Consider the following 26,204-nt stretch of genomic DNA (forward strand, 5'->3'; position numbering starts at 1 on the left):
TCACTGCAGTTAATTATTTCTTCAACCTTCAGTCCCACTCCATCCACATTTGCAGATCAACATGCCCCTCCAAAAAGAAACTGATTTAAGACTACTGACTGATATACCATGGCCTGGTATAGTCATGCTCATCTTACATTTCACATTTCAATTGCTAACCGAGATAGTTTTGACTTTAAAGTAATGTTGCAACAAGCTTGACCTTTGACTTCACAGATTACTAAGCCATTTATGTATTTTGACTGAGAGCTAAATGAAGATAACATAGGTTGCCTTTGTGGAGCAACACACTGCAGCTCAGGTTGTCATTTGAATTGGCACCTGCATCTTCCAGCCTATTTTAAGCAGTGATAAACCTATAGATTATGATGCGGTTACTTTAATGATAATGCATTTAATCAACAAAAGTTCCCAACGAACTCCAGATAGATATGTTAAAAACGTAGTTGTCTGTCCACACCATGTTTGTAGGTGCACAGCTAAGCAGTGAGCTAAACACACTTCCAATAAAAGTGGGAGTCAGCCTCTGTGAAACCATGAGAACATTTTTGGTCAACAAATGAATTGATATGTGATTATTATTCAGAAAACAATGAGATATCATAAACCACCGCCCAAATGTATTAATACAATAATAACAAAAAGCTACATTGTCCCTTGTGCCAAGGACCAGTCAAATATCAACATCAAGTCAAATCAGGAAGTACATCACAACACATTAGCATTAGACAGCCAGTATAACAGCAAGCTTGATTAACAGTGAATTGCAGAAAAACTAAATGACTATGGGCTCTATCTTACGCTCGGCGCAAAGCGGCTCGCAGCACAAGTGTCATTGCTAGTTTCAGACTGATGCAGTTGCCATTTTCTTGCCCAGCGCCCAGGTTGTGTAAATAGTAAATGTACTTGCGCCCACCTGTGGGCCTCTGGGCGTGTTGGTCTTAAAATAAGGTGTGGTCAGATGGTGGATTGTTATCTTGAGGCAGCAGAAAGTGACAGCATCATAGACTAACAAAAAGCTTGTCTAGAGTCAAAGGTGCAGTGTGTTTCCTGCTATTTAAAGGATGCATTAGATGCGTCTTCACAGGCGGGTTCACACCGTTCATAGTAGGGCTGGGCGATATGGCCAAAACTGTTATCACAATATGTTTTTTTATATTGATCGATGTTGATAATTATCACGATATACAGTATAGTTAACAATAATAATGTTGAATTGACAGTTTTAAGAGTATTTTCCTTAGGACAGAACCCAAAACAAACCAGAAGGTTAATTATGGTTTATAGAATACAATTATTTATTGTCAGAATGAATAGGTGACATTCAACATTCAACAGAACCAACCAACCAAATGGCTTTCTGTTAAACACCGAATAAATAAAATGATGAATATGTACAACAAATTGCTTGTTTCAAACGTGTCTCAAACATTTTAGACGTAGTATACTGAACTGAACATTGATTAGAGAAAATAAAATAAAAAGGTAAATGTTGAGGATGATTATGCTGCTGTATTCTTTGAATATTGCACATTCTTGAGCTTGCAGGTATTTGTTCAGTTCAGCTTTAATGCCTCCTGTTCTGTAAGACCTGATGTGTTTCGGACGTGCGACCAGACCACATATCAACTGTGACCTCTCTGAGCTGCCCCAACTTTACCCTACACTCTGCGTAGAGAAGATTTTTCAACCGTGCTTATAGGCATCATATCTTTAGCGATACAGCACGTAACTGCGCTGGTTATGTCTTTGAGTCGCTTGGGTTTCTGCTCATATGGGGTAATGGCTGAAAAAGCAGCGGCAACTGTTGGTTGCAGTGGGGCTGGGCTGCTGGCTAGAGGAGGGGAGGCTGACGCTAGCATGACAGCGCTAACTCGTGCTTTCGGAGTACTGTTTGGGACGGTACCTTTTGAGATGATGGAAGAGGTTGGTGGTGTTTCCAGTTCTGCTGAGGACTGGTCGCCGACACATTTTGCACCTAATGGTGGTCTGTCCTTTGTCAGACTTCATATAGCCGAACTATTTCCAAATAACCGAAGTGGTATGACCTTTCTTCGGTACAATTTCTTCGTCTTTGTCAGCTTCCTCGCACTCGGTTTCGCCAGTCGGACCGCTCATTGTCTCGTGTCGGCTCGACACACAGGTGGTCACCGTCAGTCTGAGCTGTTGTGAGTGGGAGGGGCCGGAAACATGCATCAACCACATGCGTCTGTTTCTCTGCTGTGCGATTGGCGGCTGATGCAGTGTTTTCTAGGTAAAGGAAAACGGACTCAAAAATAGCTATCGAAAATAAATGTCTTACATTTATCGTCGTTATCGTGGAAAATTTGCGCCCAGATTATCTGATGTTTAACTGGCAAAATGGACTTGAACATGCTCTAATTTTTGGGCCATTTTTGAGGACACTGTAGGGGGTACATTAACACAGTCAGGATTTATACTCTCAACTTGAAGGAAAGCCAGAAAGTCTTTAGGAAGTCAGGTGCAGGAGTATTATGAAGAGCAAATAAGTAGTGTACACATAGGGAGCAGGTCGTGGTGGATGAATGGGCTAAACACAAGACCTTTACCCAGGGAGACTGGAGTTCTCCACAAAAAGGTCAACGTTGACTTATTATTTTCCAGTCACAGTTCGGTTAAGTTTGGACAACACAGCTACTTGATTAGGTTACGGAAAATAATTATGTATGCACGCACATTCAAATGCAAGAAATGAAGGTGCTGAGTTAACTGTACCAATTACGTTGAAAGTTGGACTACAGAGAGTTTTTTATTGAACAATCACTCTGCCTTTAAGTAGAAACAAAACTTAGCCTTGAGATAAAGGTGAGATAAAACTGGAAGGAGAGCTGTAGACCAGCAGTTAAGCTCGGCAAGTAAATTATTCATGTTAAGGAGCTTGTTTTGTAGAATTTTCAATTCTTTAAAATAATAAGACAGCATTCATCAAGTTAGCCCTGGTTTATAGGTCATATGGGAAGAGGATGGCTGCCTGGATGAAAGTAAAACACAAAGAAAATTTAAAAAGCACACATACATATAAAAGGATAGTTAGAGGAACAGACACACATTGTTGGCTATTCAGTCTCAATTAGATTAAATCTAGGCTGATTTTGCCTCCAGCCAAATATGTAGACAATCAGAATCTCAGATTATCTATACGCTTCTTTCCCTTTCATCCTCTTCGTCGCTGTCTCACTTTCACACACATACAGCAGAACAGGGGAGGCAAGACCCCTGCTGTCTCACTGTCAGTGTCCTTTGAAGATCCCAAAAGGATCAGTTGTATTCCACACATAGATCTACTCAGCTGTCAGCATCTTCACAGTGTAGGCTGTGTGGCATTATGTCACAGTCTCATCTGTCTAAGGCACTATCTCTATAAAAGATTAAGTGTGCATTTGTGTTGTTTCACAAAATATCTGATGAGGCAAAACTGAATGGATACACCATTGGTGAGCAAATGTATCCTGTCACAATAATGTCCTGGTTCACAGATTATCAGACATTACTAGACATGCAGTGCTGACCTTGGACTCTCCCCTGCTGCTCCCACAGCTCTCAGGCATGAGACAGTCAGTACTCAATGATGAATATAGAAACAGCCTCTCTCTCTCTCTATCTATCTCATTCATAGGAGGAGTAAGTGTTTGTGATATGCTGAACTACCGTTTATCTATATATGTAGAAGTGTAATGAAAACTTCAGCCTTGTAAGCTGCTAATTCGAAACACAAGGTGTTAAAAGTGTATGAATACTGCAATACAATTCATTATTGCTGCCTTTAAAACAACAACAAATGGTGTTTGATGACATGGTGGATTCATGTGCAAAATGTGTGTTTTAAGACCAACTGAAAAGTTTGGTCAAACTATAATACAAAAGCTTCAATGTTTCATTGTTTAATTTATGAAGGTTTGGAAATGTGGGAGTATGTGGGCTTTTGCTTTGTGTTTAAAAGAAAGAAATTATTTCCTTTTGTCCCTGACGACAAAGGCAAAATGTTCATCAAATGTATGAGCTGTACTTTAGCCTTGATGTTTCCATCACTCTAAAGATGACATCATAGATGGCGTGCTGTTTAAAACGTATGATTCCTTATCACAAAAACAACTGCATGGCATTGCGACTTGAACGCCACATGCTTTTATTCAACCACCCAAGGCTGTTTTCATAAGACATGCAGAGTTATGCTTCAAGAATACTGCTGAATTTACTCAGTTGAGTATAAGCATAAGGATATACTGTATATTACATGCAGTCTTTTCCCTTTTTTTTATTATTATTATTTAAAGTGGCCATCTGTGAGATTCGTGTTTGCCTTTATTGTAGTTACACCTTTGGCAATAAATAGCTATTACTCTGGGGCACAGCACTCAATCCACAGCAGGCACTGTTCTTAAGTATTAGAATAATTTTAACCGTATAGATAATGGCTTCTTCTACAATCATTAACATTCGTATAATAAATCTATGGCTAAATTGCTGATAAATCAAAAACTGGTGCAGTAATTACAAAACAAAACTAACATTTTAGACAGGATAGTCCCTTTTAAAGCTCTATTTTCAGTATATTCAGTATAATATTGAAATTGGATTTATAAACTAGACTACATCTATCTATTTAAAAAATAGAAGACATTTTGACATGTCACACTTGGCAAATCAAAGGACTAATTACGCTTTTAGGGTCCTGGTATTGTACATGCTGGCTCTCTGTCACACTGTCCTGGATTAATGAGACACTTCGAATGGAACAGAGCCATTATAAATGTTATTAGTAACACCTGTCATAATGTCTGCTCTGAGTGTTATTTATAAAGTTGTGTTAAAATCAGTTTCTATCATTGTGAAGCAGAAAAACTCTTACATCCAAATCTTGACTTGGAATTTCTAACTTCATTCACATGACATCAATTACTCATTGAAAAACCTGAAAAACATCTTGTGTTGGTCCAGCACCAGAGAAAAGAGAAACAGCATAGTGTTTAGTTGAGGTTGTGCTTGTGAGAAATAAGTGCTAAAACCAGGTGTGTTTTGTGTTTCTAAGGCAATCTGTTCTGATGGGGTGTATTTTTCTGTGGTAGAAAAGCAGAGCGAGAAAGTGGACAACCGGCATCTGTGCATGGCTGCTGTTCAAAACCCTGGGGCAAACCATATGCTGACAAAGCAAGGTGTCAGAGGATACAGCCTGAAGACAGATGAAAGTGTGTTTCACAAGATCCAGCACTGACCCCAAGGAACTGGCAGAGGTAATGAGAAGACAGAAGCTAACAGGGGGCACTCTACATAATGACACAACTGTCATCCTTATCATACTACCATGTAATTGTGTATTACTTACTATCATCACCTTTTTCAGGTCATCAGTTTAAATGTGCTGTGTGTGTGTGTGTGTGTGTGTGTGTGTGTGTGTGTGTGTGTGTGTGTGTGTGTGTGTCTGTCTGTGTGTCTGTGTCTGTGTGTGTATGCGCAAGTTGACACTATGTATATAGAAGGGAGAGCAAGGGAGAGCTGACACAGCCCTAATATGACATGCAATATAGACAAAAATAATACGAGAGTGACAGATAAAGAAAGAGGTAGGTGCAAGTAATTACCTGCATTGCACCTCTGTAGAACTCACATGTTGAACTGAACAGGAACAACAATACATTCATTCAGTTTCTTGAAGACGTTTCACCTCTCATCCAAGAGGCTTCTTCAGTTCTAACTAGCTGGTGGGGAGTAAGGGAGTGGAGCTAGTTAAAGATAAAGGTGTGTGAGTCACCAGAAACATCTGAGAATGATATCATGTGAGGCAAGAGGACCAACTGAGGCAAAAATGAAGGAGACCAAAAGCATTACATAATGATACAAAAAAAGGAGCAGAATGTTATTTTATTCATTGTGCCTGCATGTTAAATTAACTTAGATTTAGGTTTACCGTCAATAATATAATTCATCCAATACTGTTTTAGGGTGGATTTCTCATTATAGCACACTTTACTCAAGATTACAATTTTAAACCCTTAACTCATGTAAGTATGACACTAAATACAGACTGCAACATTTTTGTGGAAAACAAAATCTTGGATAATTAAATCTTTACAAGATGTCTCTGTCTGTCCAGCTGTCTAATTCAATGCCTTGTCTCCCCCTTCAAACTTAAATTAAAATTTGCTTCCTGTACCATGGCAAGTGTCCGATGAGCAGCATGCCAAGAAGCAGGGGTTCCAGACTGCCTTTGAACATCACCACCTCTTAAAGGGTTCAAAGCCTCTTAGAAATACTGTCATCCAAATTCAAACAAGGGATAGAAAAGAGTACAAAGACTGGAGGACTTCACATCTCCAAATCCAGTGAGCTTTTCCTCCTTTTCAATACTTAGCTTTCAAAAATGAAGTGGAAGACATGCTAGATCCATTTCTTTAATGCATCCAAGACCAAGACAAAACTTTATAATGGCATGTCTGTTTCTGAGATTGCCCAAAGTCATTAAACTAAAACCATAAATTATTTTTGTTTTTCGCTTAGAAGTGAGATGCTACTGGTGTCCCAAGTTGTCACGACTAGACGACAGGACTAGAAATGAAGTAGCAGTGACCAAAATGACCAAACTTTGAGAGCTACTGTTCTGCGGTTTCAATGAAAACTCAGAGGAGAAGTTTAGCATCCCCTCTTGCCTCCAAAAAGTGTCTGTTTGAGGTCCAGGCTTCCTCCTTTTCCGCTAGCTTAATGGATTATGACAGTGATGCAGCGTGAAGCCTTAATCCCCTTGCCGCCGTCGTCTCCCCTCCCTTTATGTTAAGCCCCTTGACAAGAGCATGTGTGTATGTGTGTCAGGTGCCAACCAATACTACGAGCCAAATGTTGGCCTTGGATGATATACAAAAACAAAGAGGGTTAAAGCATCCACTGCTTACAGTCAACTCTGCCCTTCAGGTGCCCTGCTAGCCCATTCCCAGTGCTGTGAAGTCAATTATACCAGTATGCAAAGGAAAAATAGCTTTCTACTTAAAAACCAAGAAAACTGTCTGTCAAATCACTTTATTCCGTAATTTCACTCTTTCATTCAGGAACAGTGTTGAAAGATGGGAAATGTATGTATTTTTGAAAAAACAATCTTACATGAGTCAAAACCACCAGAAAGAACACATATTACATATTTTAAGTAATCTTTGACACAGCTACAAATCATCCCACATTGTCTCTTTTTTTTAAGCAGGCTGAGCAATGATGTGTGGAAGGGAGTATCCACAAGTCTATCAGTCTAACATTGTAACAACAGCGTACAATATTACATAACACAACAGCAGGACTGCAGGCCTTTTCATAAACTGGATTAAAACAGTTATGGTCAAATACATTTAATGAATGGCCATTGAATGCAAATGCACTGAAAACAACTTGACTTGAACACAGGATATATTAGAGAGAAAGTTTAAGCTCCACCTCCAAGTTACTTCAAATGAGTGTCAATAAAGAGAAATCACTCAAAACATGTTCATCATCATAGCCTACACCAAGCCTGATTGGCTGTTAAGAGTTGTAGGATCCATATTTTGCTATCCTGATCATGTCAGGAAATGATTCGGAAAGAAACATCTTAGACTAAAACCAACTACTAATGTAGGTGTCACAAAATGGTCAAATTATCCTACATTATGGCACTTTTGGTATCGTACAGAGGCCAAAACTATTATGCCAATATGATAATTATCATACAACTAGCAACGCTATTCAGAAACAAGTCCAGCCATCAAAGCAGGACTTGTTCTTAAAGGCTTTCATTATCAAGCCAATGTACTTTTACCCCGTGTGACAATGAAGGAGAACCAACGACCTACTGTACAATGGCAGCACAATTATCAGTGTAAGACACAGTAATAACTCCTAATTGTTAGTCATATTTGAAAACATTTTCAGTGCTGAAACAGAATCAGCTGTACATGTAGCACAGACCACCTTCCATCTCTGTTAAGATACAGAGTTAATGAATAAGAGATGACTTCTGAGATCAAACATTCATTAAGAGAAGCAAGTTCCACTGACGGTTGGCATGAGTACTCACCATGAATGAATCCATGTTAGAGTATCAAAAGCAACCAGGGGAGGTCCCTAACGGAAGAAACCATAACTAGGACATGACTTGATAGCTCTCTCTGGACTGGCAAACCAGACAGTCAGTGCACCAGAGAGGCTCTTCCCTGCATCACATGGAGGCAGACTGTCATGTCAACATCCCAATGGTGGAAATCCCATCCAAGAGGCAGAATTAGGGCGGAGAGATCAGGGGGTAAATCCACTTTGTTTTGCATTTAGTGGTACTCATGTCATGTTTTAACTCTGTGAGCGCTAAAAATGTTTTCTTTGGGGTTTACCAGGTGTGTCAGGCTTACTGATTAAACACGGCATGAATGCATTATGTGAAATACCAAACGTAAAATGTACGAAGTCTACCAAATAACTCCCTCTTGGATTTGAAGATGGCTAAAACAGTACACTTGCATTAACAGTGAAACACGTCAAATGTAAAACAAGGTACAACTAGAATCTTCATATCCTTCCCAGAATTCAAAAGTACAGGCAGGACTTTACTCAGCATTAAACAATCTATAAACAACTATTTAATTGGTGTGCACATCACAATAACCAGAACTCAAATTCAAAGACTTTCACTGTGCAAAAGAAAACCATAGCCACTGCATCTGGCTTCTTAATAATTGAGCAACAGCCCCAAAGCACGAAGACCTTTGACTGTAATTAGTCAGTATGCTTCAAATTTAGACTCAGACTCATCTTAAATAAGACATCTACAATTTCAAGGCAGAAAAACAGACATTAATTGTTAGAATTAGAGTGTTTTATAGAAGAAAACAGTGTTTTTACGACATGCATTGAGAACATGAAATCAAAACAGTCTCTTGTATTGCATCCTTTGGCTTTCATAAAGAAAACCAAGAGACAATAGTATATACATTAACTGTGTGGTAGATCAGTGGTAGAGGAAGTACTCAGCCCCATTACTTGAGTAAAAGAACTAATACAACATCTAAAAAAAACATTACAAGTAAAAGTACTGCATTTAAAATCCCACTTAAGTAACTTAAAGAACTTATTTTACAGAAAAAATGGTTAATATTTATGCCATTATGTGATCGTTACTACTGAGCGTCAATATGTATTAATATAAGTATTTTACTGTTGTAGCTGGTGAAGGTAGGCCTATTTTTAACATCATTATCTTCACATGTCAAATAAATGTAGTGGAGTAAAACTACAAAGTAGTATGGTATTGAATTACTCAAGAAAAGTACAAGTATCTCAAAATTGTATTACAGAATATAAGGAAAAATATACTTCTTTGCATTACTAGAGAAGATAAAGAGAGAAATATACTCCTGGAATTTCAATACAGAGGAAGAGGAGTAATTTAAAAGTAATCACATGAACTCATTGAATGTATGACATAACTGATTGGTTATTATATATATTGACATTGTCATATTTAGCTAGTTTTTTAATATTGACTGCATTTATTAAAAGGTGTTCATAGTAAATTAATTGAAACCACCAAACAGGGGTTGTTTTATGAGGTAAAAGGGAAGGAACAAGCCTTTTATAAAATAAATAAAAGGCAAGTCCTTTTGACTAGTTAATCAAAAGAATTCTGCCAGCTGTCTGTGTTTTTTATAAATGGGATATAGTTGTTCTTGTCAATTGTTCCTCGAAAACACACACAACAAATAAAGCAAAGCATTATTTCTGTGTATTATACAAGCGTGGATAAAATGGAAAAAAAAGATAAAATGGATTGGTGAGCTAGAAGTGGAAGTAAAGACTAAATAGGCAGTGAGAAGATTAAAACAGATTCAATGTGTGTGTGAGAGAGAACGACAGAGAAGAAAAACTGTCTTTTCTCTGATGAAATAGTGTTCGACAGTAAAAATCCAACCTTTGATGAAGCCTTCATATACCTCTCATGATCATCTCATGATTTTTTAACTCATTAGTAGCTCCTGCTGTGAAACGATTAAAACAGCATGATGTGAGAATTACAAGTTCTTGAACCAGCACACTTTTAGACCTGCAAATCCAAATCTACTCTATCAGCAGGAAAAGCAAAGAGATATATGTACTATAGTGGCAAGCCTTGCTTTATCATTTTTTAATTTTTTTTATTTTAATGCTCACTATCAGTAAACCATAATGCACTCACATGGAGTCAATATCTGCCTGTTCAGCAGGCACGAAAAGTCATTTTATAAACTTAAAATCAAAATTCTGGCAATACGTACCATGATGTTCTGTTAAAAAAAATGTCTGTGCAATTATAGCTAATGTGATACAATACTTATTTACCAATCTATTTTTTCTGGTAGCTCAATTTGTTAATTTGCTTTTACATTATTAGAAGGCTGGATAGAAAATTAGAAATGTTGGACCAAAGTATTGTGATACAGCCACAATATACAGTACTACCTTTATAAAGGATAGCATAACTTTTTACACATTAAAAGGAACAAAAATGAACAAAGTCCTTAATTAGCAATGGACCAAAGACCATACATACACATAATTGCCTGATATGAGTCAGCAGTTGACCCACATCCCCCAGAAGCTAACAACTTTGTCTTGCAAAGATGAATGCTGCACATTTACATGTCTAAAGTTTGTGTCAAGTTTCATATAAATTTGTACATTGACCTCAAGAGCCACTCTACATAAGAATATCCAGTGCCTGCCTGTGAGTGAAGCTTTAGTTTCGAATTCTGTCATCATTTTCTGTGGTTATATCAAAGCCATACACCATTCTGGCCAGCGGGTTCCTGTTCTTGGCTCCCACATTTCCATACCAACATACATAAAGTCTAGACTGTAAAAAATAATAAAAAACAACCCAACCTCTAGTACCTGTTTTTCACCCACCTGCCTCTCAAGGCTACTTCCCAATAATTTTTCAAAAAATATTGCTATCGCCTGCAGTATAAAAATGTTTGCTATATCAGAGACATGCTGCTGCCTTCATACCCAGTGATAAAGTAAGCCCCTCAGTATTATTAGCTATGGACTTGCCCAGTACTCTAGCAGAGGTGAGAGAAGCTTGGTCATGATAAATGAGCCTGCTATCTCAAGCAATGTCAGGGTGAGCCTGTTTGTCTATCCTCCTAAGGCAAGCTTTTATTCCATCCAAAAACACTGAATCATCCAAATTGACAGGAAAAACAATCACGGTGTCTTGTTCATATCCGAAAACGCTTCACACTTCCAAGGCAATTGCAGAAAAGATGAACTACCAGAGTTGGCTATTCCGCCTATTCCCATAGGTGTGTGTTGAATGCATTTTGCCACAATACCATAATTTTTGCATTATTTTACTGTTACTGTGCAGCAAGCGGGTGATGAATCATTACTGAATGTATTGTCCATCAATTCAGAAAGGTAGCAGTCAGATGAAGAGAGCAAATAAACATACATATCATTTACTAAAAAGTGGTTATGAAAAACAACAAATACCACAAAATGTCTCAGGGTTTAAATCTCAGTGTAAAGCAACAGCTATCACACCTCCCCTAGATTGTAACACTGAAAAGATCAGATGATTATTATTTCTAGACCTGTCTGACAAAAGACCTGCAACTGAATTCTTTATCTTTTAGCTAAATCAATAAGCATTGCATGGGGAATTCACATACTCTGAAAGAAGCTGTCTGAATTAATTCAGGCATCACTGCTGCAAGAACAGCAGAGTTGATTTCAATAAAAAGAAATTAAGATGTCAAGGAGAAGAAACATCATTTAAGAAACAAGAAAGGTTTGTTAGTCAGACATACCATTTGCTGTAAGGCCTGTCAGGCATTGCTATAGACTGGAATTAAAAATGGTCACTATGCATTGACAGAAAAAAAGCGTATAGGCCCTTAGTCTTGCTAACATTAAGCAATTACCTACCTGTCACTTTAATGACCACTCATGAGAACAGACACAGGATGTGGATGACAGACTGCACATAGTTTAGGTCTGAATGGAAACCAACTGGCTTGGATTTTAAATACAGCCAACCTACACATTTGAGATCAAATCTGCATAAATTAGAGTATATATTTCATTAAGGTTTATCAGATATTTTGATTCAAAAGCTATTCAACCCTGGAGTGATAATGTCAATTTAAAAAATCATGTCTAGGTTTTCTTCCAAGCAAACAGTAATGGTGGTTCAGTGGAAGTTTTTTTTATGTAATCCAATTAAAGCAAATAAGCCCAAAACCCATAAAGTTATACTGGCAGGGATAAGGAGATGGCCGGCAATAACTCATGCTCAAAAATCTTATAAAATGAATCAGGAGTGAGACACATTCTCAACTTCTGCTCTGATTCAGCCATCTATTGATGTGCTCATACTGAATCTTTTTTTTTTCTTTTTTTTATGTGGTATTTCTTTAAATAAGAGGAAAAACTCAAGCTATCAAAAAAAATCATGCAAGTCTAGTATGATCCCAAGGATGACCAGGATTTGTGCAGAAGAGTGTTTCAAGTCTGTTCAGACCCGTTAAAAAATATGCAGCACTACAAGCTGCCTTGTACTGTGCTGCTTACTGGATTTAACAAGCAATGTATGCTTGTACAGATCCTACTCAATAGCTTCACAGTCCTTTCTATGGTCATGTTGGCTTATTTGACATTGATATGACCATCATAACACTGGAGAGATTTTAAGCCTGCATCACATTGGTGTAATGGACAGCATTTGACAGGATAATTCAATGAAGAGCTTGGACCTTAGTCACATGACCTTCACTTGAATCAGCCTTACAAATATGCACAACTTGCCAATATTAAAAAGGTTTGCAACACATCTTGGACATAAATTATGTATAATCTTACTTGGATGCATATGACTCAAAAGACTTATTACCCTCCCCAACGCCACAGTGGAGGATTCTTGACTGATGCTGGCAGATATTATCTATTGAAAAAGAAGAATGAGGTACTATAGAATGATAGTTTGAAAAGACATTTTATTTAAGTGGCATAAAACCAATCTCATGTGTTCGCGCTGCTGTAATTTTTATTGTTGAGTTCCACGCTTTAACTTATAATTTGTAAACAGTATAAATCTTATTTCATTTTTTACCTGCTCAAATGCTTTTGTCATTTTTTTGTTTACTGAAGTGTCTCCGGACTATCACTGTATTACCATGGAATAAGTTTTAAAAAGTAATAAAGACAAATTTTATGAAGCATTTGTGTGGTACTCTTATTCTAAAAGCCTTTAACATTTTACACTTAGGTGTTCTGTTGGTGCTTAAATTTTATTTGGGGAACTAAAAGCATTATGACTTGTTTAAGACTGTGGACTTGACTGCAAAGATTTGAGACTTCTTTATGATTCACATAACAATAACTTCTAACTGACGTTCCTACTTTTGAGGCAAATTACTTTAAAACAAGTGATTACATGGGGGTTTTGTGTGCAAGTTCAGATCCCCCCATACACCAATAGTGATGGCTTGTTCCAAGCAAGCAAATATAAAAAGTTGACAATAGGAGATAAAAAAAAAAAAGAAAAAAGGCTGTGTATTGCTGCTGTAAAAAAGTAAAGCTGGCAAAAAGTCTACAATCAATACTTAAACATTCTCTAGGGGACCAAAGAGTAAACAGGCTGAGTTCTGAGTCAGACTGTGAGTAAATCTAGCCTTCCCACATCTAATATCCACCACTGTCAGTGGGTCAGCAACTACCTGCAGTGGAACAGCTTCATTAAGCCATCCTGGAGAAATGGGATAGTTACTTCAGAATGTCTTAAAATGAGTCTGGTCATAGGTGGAAGACTGACCTCTCAGCAACTTCTGTAGTGGCAAGTGGCAAAAAACTGTAGTAATAGGGAAAGGTGATGTCTCAGCATGTCATTAAATGTGTTATATTCTCCAGATCTAGCCCAGGAACACTGGCATCTATTTATTGACTTTAAAACAGTCTTCTGGCTGAAGATTTGGTTAGTTATCAAAGTTGTTATTAATAACATAAACAATGTCTCTGTTCCAATCAACTGACCCAGAAAGCTGTGACAGTGTGATATCATCCTGCAAAATCCTGAAACTGAAGCAGCAAAATGGAATTCATCCAATTACAACTCAACTCAACTCAAGATGTCTTTTGTGACGTACGCCTACGAAGTCAGGTTGGGTTTAGGTTGAAATCTAAAATCTGTGCAGAGCTCTACCATGAATGGGTAGCAAAATACCCCTGGTTTGACAAAGAATAACCAATATAAGGGAATACAAGGGAAAATGCAAGATGCACTGTCTGGTTTCTGTCTGCAGGCTGACAACAAGAAACATCCTCCAGCAGAAAACCAGCCAAGACATTTTGACATCAACCTAACAGAGTGAAATGGAATCGGGAAGAGCACTAAACAAACAACTAAAAAACATACTATGATTCAGGATCAGCAGAATACTTTCAGCTCCATCAAAAGCTGATGTATGGAAGGAGATCACACAGAAGATGCTATTGCAGCATTGCAGAGACTTTGCATTAGGTTAAAAGAAAGGGGATTAATTGAAAACATCCAATATAAAGCACATTGGAGCTAACCAAAGAACATCAGACCTCAGGGGGAGGCTGCTGGTACAGGCAGTGATCACATCAGTGCCATCAGTGGGGATGTGCCAGTCCCTAGTTTTACACCAGATGGGGACAGTGACATCATTCCCAGAAGTCAACATCTTTGCCAGCCAAGTCTCTTAAAGGAACAGAGTTTAATTTATTTCACAAAGCAGAGGAAAGATTTTTAGATTTCATAGTGTGTTTTCACCAACAGCATCTTTCAGGTATTTCTTCACAAACACTGATCATTCTAAAAAACCCAAGTTGTGCTTTGGAAGATATAACACTTGACCTTAATCCTAAACTTTTCAAAGATTTCACACAAGCTCTGAGCAGCAGCAGCTGATTACATTTTTTTTTGGCGCCTTGAGTTTCCACATCACCCTTGTGTAAGTTGAATATAGGACCAGGACTGAAAAATGTCCTTTTAGCTTAAAACTTTTCAGAAAAAAATGCTTTACACCTGTCTGAGTCCATACTGGGTCTAATCCTTGTCTTTGAAAAAGGGGGTAGGAGAGTAAAATTAGGCACTGGCATCACTACACACAGTAAACCAGCTCCTTGAAAAAGACTCTGTGTGTTGTCTTCCTCTGTTTTGATGTCCAGTGGATCAGGTCAAAGCTACCACAACGAGAAACTCATTCTCAGCTAAATGCTTTTTGTGCCTTGGATAAATGTGCTCAAGAATTTGCTATCTCATGTACTGAAGGGAAGTGAGTTACTCATGGTCAATCTATAAAGAGAGTGAATGGGGAAAGATTTTTGCACCCTAGGCTTGCAGTATGTCACCTATCACTAACTTTAGCCAAGTAGAACATTTTTAATCCAGTTTTTATTTGCATAATATACATTTTATTCGATTTTATTTGATTCTTCTTATGGGAGGAGAGTTGGGTCAGCAACTTAGCACTCTCTATTAACCAGCCACCGCTGGCTCTGAGTCATGTGAAAATTCTGTCATAGAAGCCTACACAGGCAGCAGGTGGAGTTTACTTACAACATGCTTTGGCTTTTTACCTTTGTAAAATAATATGAATGCAATCTGAACCAGGATTCTGTAAAATTTCATAAACAAATTCAAAATCTATGAAATCTAATCAAAATCCAACCCTCACAGACTCTGTCACAGTAAGCCAGGGTGACCAAAGTCATGTTCAGCCATCTGTTCAGCTTGGAAGCCAAACAAAGTCAGTGGCGATGAGCCAAAATCCTTGGCAGGAGGCCAAATCAGTTTAACATCTTTGTAACAAGTGAGCTAGCAAAAGTGCAACCACAAACTAATCCATTTCGCTCCCATACTGGGCTATAACAAGTGTCTTATGTTTATCAGTTCATCAACATTGACGCCATCAGACTTAAAAACACTACTGAGTGTCAACTAACCTTTAAGAGTATCAGAAATTATAAACAAAAAAACAGTTCTTGTGCTACTGTTAGTACATCCATTAAAACCATTAACCAATTGGGGAGGGACTCAAAGCTCCAGTTATCTTTTAAACTGGTTTGGCAACTTGTTTGTTACATTTGCATCACAGAGTCAACTGGACTACCTGTGTGACCAGGGGCTCCAGAAGCCTCTCCACAGTCAGGGTGCGAATTTCAAGACTCTTGGGGTCCCATTTCAACAGGATGGGGGAGGTGGCGGTCGTCATGGTCTCTGTTAGACACAAAAACAAATCAATGGTTAGAAGAATGATATGCTGTAAAAAGCTTTTGGCACATTAAAACATATATCATCATTACATTCGCCCAAGAGTACAGGGTGGCTGGAAATGTGAACACAGTTTGTAGGCAGTGTGTAACAGCTATTAAAAAGACTGTTACTGGATATAGGTATGCAAGCATAAATGTTCCTGCAAGGCTGACAGGTTGGGAAGACAACACATAGGTAACAAGGTGAGTTAATGATGAGGGAAGCCTGTTTAGAGCAGCATGGTGTCATCCATAGATGGTAGTTGTGTTCCAGCGATGTTCTGTGCAGTCTTGATTTTGACTCAGTGTATGCACAAAGTATGTTTTCTGTGATGGGGTAATAAGTTTACCTGCAGCTTTTTGACCAGGTTAGATCTCCTGGGCTTTCCTGCAATTATTCAGTCTTTTGTGTAAAGACGAGTAGTCAGATGACGAGGAAAGACTGTTTGTGATGTTCACACTGAAACAGAAGACTTGCAATTTATGTACGCTTGTTCTTCCTTACTTCAACTATACATTTAGTTAAGGGCCAGATTGCTGTCACTGCAACAACATCAAGGCTCTGAGCCTTTTTACTTAAGTACACATTTACTAGTTTAAGGCAGAAAGTAGTATGCACCTTTATGGGGTGCCAGTGCTCAGGACCATGGTGAAAGCTATTTGCTTTACCTTTTAACAGCCAGCGGATGACTGATCACAAATGTCATGTACCAGTTGCAGCATATCGAATCCCAGGATATGGAGTTTTTTGACATTTTCTCGTTATAAAGTAATGCTTATTCCAAGGTTGACAAAGTGTCAACATGACATTTCCATTTAAACACTGTGCAGTCCCATGACATAAACCACAGAAAATAGTGCACTCTGCAGAGGTAATGGCCATGTGTCACGGGGTAATTTGTTATTTTTTTCTTCCAATAAACATTTCATGGATTACAATTTACGTAACAATAACCTTTAACCAATCAGAAGCAAGTACTCACAGAGACCGTATTTCATCATGGGGTTTGTGCCAATACTTAATCCTCAGACAGCAATTCCACAAAATATAATGAAGCCCAGGCACAATCTACTGGCCACAAAACACGTTTTGGTGGATGTCCGGTAACTGTTGACAGTCAGCAGATCTCGGCTCTGCTCATCAAATAAAACAAAGCACAGTCAACATTTCCAGCAAACCATAAATTACTGACTGGCCACCTCTCTCACTTTAAATTTATGTAATTAACTTCCTTAATTAACCTCACCAGTACAATATATCTCCCTGAAGCTGGAACAGATTGAGTGAGGCTGTATCAAATTCAGGGAGAATTGTAATGTTTTTGTGTAATGACATAGTTAGTTGTCATTCAGTGAAGATTTGACATAGACTATACTGCTTTTGAGGAAGTCTACGTTGGAGATAGAATTAACCTGAAGTTCAGGTCTTCAGCATATCCAACTACCTTTACTAGAGTCATATCTTTGTGTTGTAGAAAACAGCAAAAAGTGAAGTCACAAAAGTGAAAAGATGCAAACTCTGCAATATGAGTCTCAGTTATTCTTTAGACAATCTGATATAGACTGGAAATATTTTTCATTACAGCTGTTTAAAACCCTTAAGCTCAGTGGGGTTATATTAGGTGAATGTGAGGATTGAACAGCTGGCATGGGGGTAGCAGTCTGTTGTACTGTGCAGATCTGTTTCTACAGTAAGCAATTTCCGAATGGGCCAACTGGGACTGGCCCAGTCTACTGCCAATGTCGACGAGGCAGAGGGGAATAAAGAATGTGAATAAGAATGACAGATCTGGGCCAGAGGCCTCTAATACTACACACAGTGGGTTAAGATGGATGAAGAGTAGGAAATCTGGCAACTTGGCACTATTGATGAAACCACAACCCAAACATTATAGTTCTCTTACAAGACCATGGACCTTTAAACTTTCAGGCCTTCACTTACTGTGTGCTTGTGTCATTACATTTTGTCCCCCACGAGGGACAAATCCGGACAGGAACAATGAATCAAGCTTTGTCCATCTGTCAACGCATCAATCTATCACGCACAGTAGTTTCACAGAACCTGAGGGAATGATGTATGTAATTTCCCTGTTCTGACATTTTCTAAATTACACATACTGTATTGGTTTGAGGGCTGGGATGGAGAAGAACGATGAATACAGTGTTACAGAGTTAATTTACTTCTGGAAAAACACTTGCACAATGGAACTAGAAAATATTCACACATTGCAAATTGTGAATAAACAAGCTTATGTTTGGCTACAATTGCTTCAGTGAATGTGGAGCAAAGCACATTTAAAGAGAAAATAGGCACATTCAGAAACTAAATGTAAGTCTCTTCAGCACTGCTGATTTCACTAGCTGAAATGACAACTGTCTCAATGGATTTCATCAGTTGTAGCCATTTAACTTTATTTACATTAGTTGTTAAAAATACTAGTGAAGGTTTTGGTTTTTGTTCGATAAATACACTCCAAACCACCCTGTAAAATTTATATTCAGTTTCCCAGAGAAATAAACTATATTTTTTCATTTTGTCATTCATTGTTCCCAATTGCTCAGACCAAGAAAGTAGCGAGTCTTCCTCTATGGTGAAAGTCTAGTTTATGTAATTTCATGCAGCTGACATTAGCAGTCAGCTAGTTAGGTAATGGTTGAGAACAACTTTGAAAGAAATGATATCCATGACAGCCTCTCTTTCTGAAGACTAGTTCAACAGCTTTCCTTTTTGATATTAAAGGTTTCCCAGCAGAGCGTGGCACATATCGTGAAATTAAGCAGGGGTGATGCAAATGCTTCGGCCAGAGGAAAATGCACCCGCTGAGAAAACAGCAGCACTGTGAGAGATATCAGAGTGCCGTTGTAATGCAATAAACAGAGTTCACTGGTGTATGACAGTGCAACATCTCAGACAGCAGGGTTGAAACAATTCAACACATTATGTGACCAAAACAATAATAGAAGCAGCTTGTCAAGAGGTTGGTAGTAAGTGCTAAGTCATAGAAGGTCTGTCAGTTAACTAAACTGGAAATGGTTGATGGGTGAAACAAATATTATATATAATAAATGCTATTGGCTGCTCTAATTCACAGTGTACTATGGTTGAAAATCACTGAGAACAGCAATTACTATATTATACAAATGTTTTTTTTGTAACTGATAAACAATTTAATGTCATGCTAAGCATTAAAACAACTGAACACAAAATTTAGAGTTACAATTAGTCAATTAATCAATAAGTCCATCACCAGAAAATGTATCTTCAACTATTTTGATAATTGTTTACTGGTAAGTAATTTTTTGACAAAAATGCCAAACGTGTTCTGTTTTTGACTTCTCCAATGTGTAAATTTGCTGCTTCAGTTTCAAATAATTTAAACTAAATAACTTTGGGTTTTGGATTGTAGGTTTAACAAAACAATACATTTGATCATTTTTTATTTACATTTATTATATTCTAAAATGTTATGGACAACATAATTTAAAAAAAATACAGTATAAAACAGATATATCTATAATGAAAATGATCCCAGACAAAATTATACAATAATGCAGCATGAATGACATATTTCTAATTGATCTGAATGTAACCTGAAAGACACATACTCATTCATGTATAAATGCTGTCATCATTACAATAGAGGCTCACTTGACAGACAGCAGGCTGAAAGCAAAGCATACACTTCGCAGTGCGCAACATTATTAACTATCAGTGACAGCAAATGATCTGGTGACTCATGTGATGTAGTTTTCTGTTGTTTAAGATCTCCGTAAATGTCATGACCCTATCAATGAATGCTCTTCACGCCTATTATAATTGTAGGGGTCTACATTATTTCAATGTCATATACATAACATTCGTAATATAACCACATTATCTATAAGTAAACCTCCAAAACCTTTAAGAACATGGTTCTGATGATGCAGAGGATAGACAGCAAAGCAAAATCAAATTCTAAAAGTGTCTCACAAAGCTAGAACAGAAACAGCTGAGAGACGCTTATGTGTCAAACAGGCTGGATGTCATTATTCAGCACATTCTGCTGCACTGTTTAACAACAAATGTCATCAAACAGAATGATATCTGGGGATATATTTCTGAGGTAAACTTAAAAAGTCTCTCTTCTGTGTATCATTGTTACAATGCCTCCACTGTGGTCTGGCTAAGATCATGAAAACAGCACAATTAGTACAAAAGTATAGTGTGTGTAGAGATATATTTAACATTGATCATGTCATTACAATGCAATGTTCTTGTGGCAAATCAGAGAGGACACAATACCTGAAATTAATTAATATCCAACATACATACATAAAAAGTAAATAAGGTATCTACAAAATTATAGTCACAAATTTCAAGGTATTCCCAAACAACAGAGTGAGCCTTTTTCAGAAGAAGAGTAAAATCTCTCTCTCAGAACTCTTTTGTTCAACCAGCATGTTTTAGTAAAGAGCATGAGTCTCATTTCAGTTGTTGTAGTTTGTGAGATGTCCTACCATCTGCTGTGTACAACTTTAAGTCTGTGACTGATGCTTGAGCGAAGCAAAATAAGACAGAAGGAGACCAGAAAATGATTTACCGTGTGAAAAAAATTGCAAATACAGATAAGATGAGTTCAGAAGTTTTTTTGTTTATTTTAAGTGACTGTGCAGACAACGTCTTGTTTTGCATTTTGACTAGAAAATCACATGATGTTGTTTGTGTTGTTATTAACGCTTCCATTTGTTGGTATCTGTATGTATTGTAAAGCACTTTATGTCATGTGACTCTGCATGTATGTGTAATTACTGTACTGTGTATATAAATGTGTGTGGTTTTGTAGTTTACAGTTAACTGTAATGTTCTAGTCTTTATTCCCTGAATAAATCTAACAACTGTTTCCTTCTGCCCCAGGACTGACTTTTGGGGAAGGATGGCAATGTTTCAGAAGGTTTAGAATAACACAATATGCAGCGAATAAAATGGGCCATCTGCTAGAGTCAGGCATTTGCATAAAAATTCCATTCCTCACGGCTAGACACTGATATATCTAAACTGAAGCAGTTTTCAAATGAAGTGAGGACAAAGAAGACTTGTGAGTGCAGCAATGTAGAGTATCACATTTTTGCATATTCTTTTACTATTTCTTCATATTTTTAACTAAGAGGTGTTTCTGATATTCTGTCACCATAGTATGTAAAATGAAACACCTCTGAATTAAATCTAATACATCATTGCTGCTACCTGCGGCCTCAAAAGTTACCAAAACGCTGAAAACTAGAACTTCAGATCACATTTTCACATGTGGACATACTGCTGGTTTCACCAACTGCTGCTGTTCAGCATTTTCTTTTCAGCACAGGAAAGCAGCATTCTCACTGGTCAATTCATCACTAGCCTGCAGATACTGTGCCTGTTGAGTTTGGCAAAGAATGCTTGTCAAATAGTAGCTTTGTTGTTAATTAGGATTCTTGTTTACTGTCTTGGCGTAAATAATACTTTAGTTGTCTCTGTTCATTAATCATTTCTGCCTACTCGAGAAATAAAAGGCCTAGGTGTAGGTACATTTTCCTCTATTTACTGGTAAAGGCATAAATCACAAAAATTACAGAAGAATCAATGCAGTATGTCACGAAATTGAAGTATCATTTTATAAGATAATGAATGAATAATCAAATCTCTATCTTACCTCCTCATTCCCTACAGAAACCGTTATGTAGTTGACTAAAAGGCACACAACACTTAAATTAATTTATAAGGTGCTGACTTGGTACATACTCTCTACACACAACTTAACAAAAGATTGGAAAAGACTGGCATAATGATGAAACTTTGATAGCATGATGTTCCATGCAGCAAAGATTATCCATTACAAGTCAACAGCAACTAAAATATGCACATAATATATAAACATCTTGATTAAGGCCATGCTATTGTTGCTCATGTGAATTACTGCTTGAAAATACTTTCTAATGGGATAACCACACAGATGGGCAGCCCAGATGCTCAGTGGTTAGCACTGCGGGCTCATGTGGAGTGTCCACAGTGGGTTTGCTCCAGGTGCTTCTGTTTTTTCCAAACAATCTAAAGGCATACACTGCACGTTAGGTTTATTGAAGACTTTAAATTGGCTGACTTGGGAATATGTCTGGTCCGGCTTGTTTACCCTACAATTTGTCCAATGATCTTTGTATTACAAACAAAAAAGCGAAGCCTGATTGTGTTTTATGCACTTTTCTACCAAAAATTGGCGTGTAAATGTGGATTTTTTCGACATGGGTGAAATGGACAATTGATTCCTTTCCCATTGACAGGAGGCAAGTTTGCCTTTATGTTTGTCTTCTCCACGTGTGTTGCAATTTGTCATTACGAACATGCCGGAAACAGGGAACAGTAGAAAGCAGCAGTTCATATGTCTCATCAGTCTACATCCAGAAGAACTTGTTTTTAAAAAGTCTTCATCAATCTCATTGTGAATTAGAAACATTGTTTTCTCCTGTGCTGATGATGGACGTTGCTAAGGAGTGAGACATTTCGCTTTTTTCTCATCTCTGTTGAGAGTTGCACATACCCAGTATCAATCAGGCAGTTTGCATCGCTCATGTAGTGACACGGAATCCAGTGACAAGGCAATGGTGGTTACTATCTTTTACTGCAGTCTCCCTTTTAAACTCAGCACCGTCTGAATGATGTTTAGGTGCTACATCAACAGAGACGGCAGGCCAGCAGCCTTCAACTACAACACATGTCATAGAACCGTGCCTGACCAGGGGCATAAATTAGCGTGTTCACCCAGGTGAAGAACCACACAACCCTGTATGTATCATTAGAGAAACACATCATTGTTTCAGGGTATCAGCTCTCTGGCTTCACCCACCTTTTCCTGAATTAGCATTTTGAAAGCTGCATTGCTGTTCTGGCCCTCTAACATAGTACTGGTGTTGAATTTTGCACAACTGTGATAAAGTATTCAAGCAAGTCACTGCCAGAGTTTGGAAGGGGAAGACATTAACGAACGTTTTATCTGTCATTAAAACTATCCACACAGTTCTATTTGCTTTGATTGCTTTAGGTGACTCTGTTTCCACAAAACTCTCTCTTCATCTAATTTTAGCCAAATATCCCTTACAGGATTTGAACTGTGAATGCTGGAAGGAGAGTGAGTGAGAGCTGAGTAGATGAGGGTTGTGTACACAGAGGCTAAAAGAACCAGCACAAACATTCAGCAACCTGTCACTGCTGACTGAATGACATATGTTTTGTTATCAGGATTAAGGCGTGGTAACAATGTAGGATTGGTAACAATGGCATCTGTAGCAAGCTCACTGCATGCTGCCATTTCCTATAAATCAGCTCATTTGTCACCTAATGTGGGGTCTTCTTGATACTGTTTGTTTTTTATTGCCCATTAAACAATATTATTACCTTAGGTTCTGCTTGTGTCAGCTCTTCTCTGAAGTAATGCTGATGACATGGCAGAAAGACAACTGCTAACGGATGTGGAGTAATTACCTCAGTCAACCAGGTGGTAACTAAGCTGTGTGCGTGCTTAGAAAGTGTGTTGTATGGACTTGTGTGCGTGTGTGTCGGGTTGGGGTATCTCATTTTCTAAATTCCTGCATGTATTTTTAAACTTCTGGTTTTATTACAGAGTTAAGAAAGCTTTGCCTCAAAGGACCAGGGTTTGATCTACACAAACTCTGTTAAACAAAACAGTTGACAATAATTTTTTTATGGACTACATAATAAGTGAATCGACGGTATGGTAAAGGAACATTGCACTTTTCAAAACTACTTTCCACATATTCAACATTAGATTTTGATACTTGATTAACACATCCAAAACTGCTTATCTCGTTTAGAAACTGACCAAGCCAATTTTAACCACACTAATACCAAGTAACACAAACAGAACTAGACAAGGTCTCTGACAGTTCATTAAGATGTCCCTTCAGACTACAGTAAACCTTTCAATAACTCATGGATTGTGTCTTGATACAGATTCATTTACATTAATATCAATCAAATAACACACCTTGTACACCTGAGGGACATCTTGCAAAAAACAAGCAGGAGAGACCTATCATTTAATCAATACAAGTGCTCTGACAAAGTAGGAAATCAAGTATAGACAAATTTGTAGAAAATGGATGCTTTTGCATTTCAGCTGGACTATCTTGAGTCCCTTCCGGCTATGGTTGAGTGGCACAGTACCAGGGTTACCTTTCTGGCATGAGTTGCACCCTTGTATGATCTCAAGCTGAGTTCAAATCCAAAATCTCCCGGGGAAAGAAGCAACAAGGCTTTTTTAAGACCACAAGAAGCATTTCTGCAAAAAACCAGTGATCCAGAAGTTGGATGACCTGCCTGTCATGAATGTTGAAAAAAATATGACATCTAAGAAGTCTAAGCCTGGTGAAGTTTTACTCCTAACATTAGAGACAGCTAGCAACAAAATCAAAAATTTGCAACTGCATTTCATTGTTAATGTCCATTGTATGCGCCCTTCATTTTCCCACTTGGAGGCTACTTTTTCTAATGCCTTATACTGGCATTTGCATCAGTTTGTCAAACCAGAATGTGACTGATGTATGGTGGTCCTAATGGAAATAAACAAAAATAATCCCTCTGCTGTTCATGTACGCTACTTTGGTGTTTAAAAAAAAATTGTGGCAGGATGATGAGTGCATCACAACAAAGCAAGTAACAGCGGTGACACTGAAGACAGATATTCTGCTGAGTCAGACCTCTGTCCGTGTGTCTGTATTGATTGAGCACCTGTCATCCAGAGCCACTCCATCGAACGGTATATTGACAATACCAAAGAAAACGGATGGCAATGCTACTACTGTTCAACACTGTTGGCCCCACTAACACAAACAGAAAAGACTCAGATTTTCTTTACCTCCTGTGGTGTCTTTTTGGTGCTGTTGTTCCACTCCACTACACTGCACTGGATATTTATTACATAAAACATGATTATTGAGTACCTTGAAAATATCATTGGTCATACTACTTGCTGTAGAGAGAATGTTTTAGACAGAATCAGATACATTTCACCATGTCTACAAATTGATTTCACACTATGGTGCATTAAATCATATAACCAGATTAGTATACATCTAAATAATACATATATTCATGGTTTTATTCCACTGCCTGAACACACCCCCACTAATGTCCAGTTATACACACAAATGTCGACACTTGTACTCTGAACACAGTATGAATGTTCAACGATGTAAAGACTGCAAAACAAATTTATTACATATCACCGGGTCAGACTTCGACTTAACTGAGTGGAATACGTCAAAAACTTAAAAGAAATTTTTATGGCATGGAGTACTGAGGATGAATTTAAGGTTTTCACAGCATGAGGAAAGAAGTGCCATTGACATATGATAATAATTTCATTTTAATTTCCCCCTCAACACAATGTCATCACATCAAAATCCATAGAAACCGGCAAGTAGTCTTCCCTCCATCTACGTACTCAAACAGACTCTGCCTATTGCTGCTCCAATGGAGAGACATTATGCCTCCTGCCCTCTGCCACTGCTCCATCTGCTACTCCACCTCTCTCTCTTGTTACATCTCCAACAGGAAGTCACATCCACACAGCTTCAAAGGTCAGCAAATTTTCCAACCTGACAGATCCAAACACACATGTTGTTTCATAAAAAACTTTCATTAATGTACACATGCATGTACTACAAAAACTACTTTCATTTCCTCCACAGTAAGAAAACATGCAGGCGAGTTAAACTCCCTGAACACTCTAAACTCCCCATGCTGAGTGCATGTGGCCATTTGTGAGTTTTAACCTCAACAGATTGATGACCTGTCCAGGCTGTAACCCTCCTCCCACCACCAGTACCATCACCATGCAAATGATAAGCTCATAGAAATTGATGAATTGATGGGTGGATTTTTACATAGA

At 37.9% G+C, this 26,204-nt stretch overlaps 1 protein-coding gene across 1 annotated transcript in view; it reads right to left on the reverse strand.

Annotated features, from left to right (window-relative positions):
* ctnna2 (catenin (cadherin-associated protein), alpha 2) overlaps window positions 1-26,204 on the reverse strand; it is a 323,140-nt gene that overhangs the window by 282,439 nt on the left and 14,497 nt on the right. The window contains exon 2 of the mRNA XM_073466691.1: window positions 16,143-16,249. Coding sequence (XP_073322792.1) covers window positions 16,143-16,244 — 102 coding nt within the window. The 5' untranslated portion in view covers window positions 16,245-16,249. The remainder of the gene's footprint in view (window positions 1-16,142; window positions 16,250-26,204) is intronic.

The sequence above is a fragment of the Pagrus major genome, chromosome 1 (genome assembly GCF_040436345.1).
Source record: "Pagrus major chromosome 1, Pma_NU_1.0".
Lineage (NCBI taxonomy): Eukaryota > Metazoa > Chordata > Actinopteri > Spariformes > Sparidae > Pagrus > Pagrus major.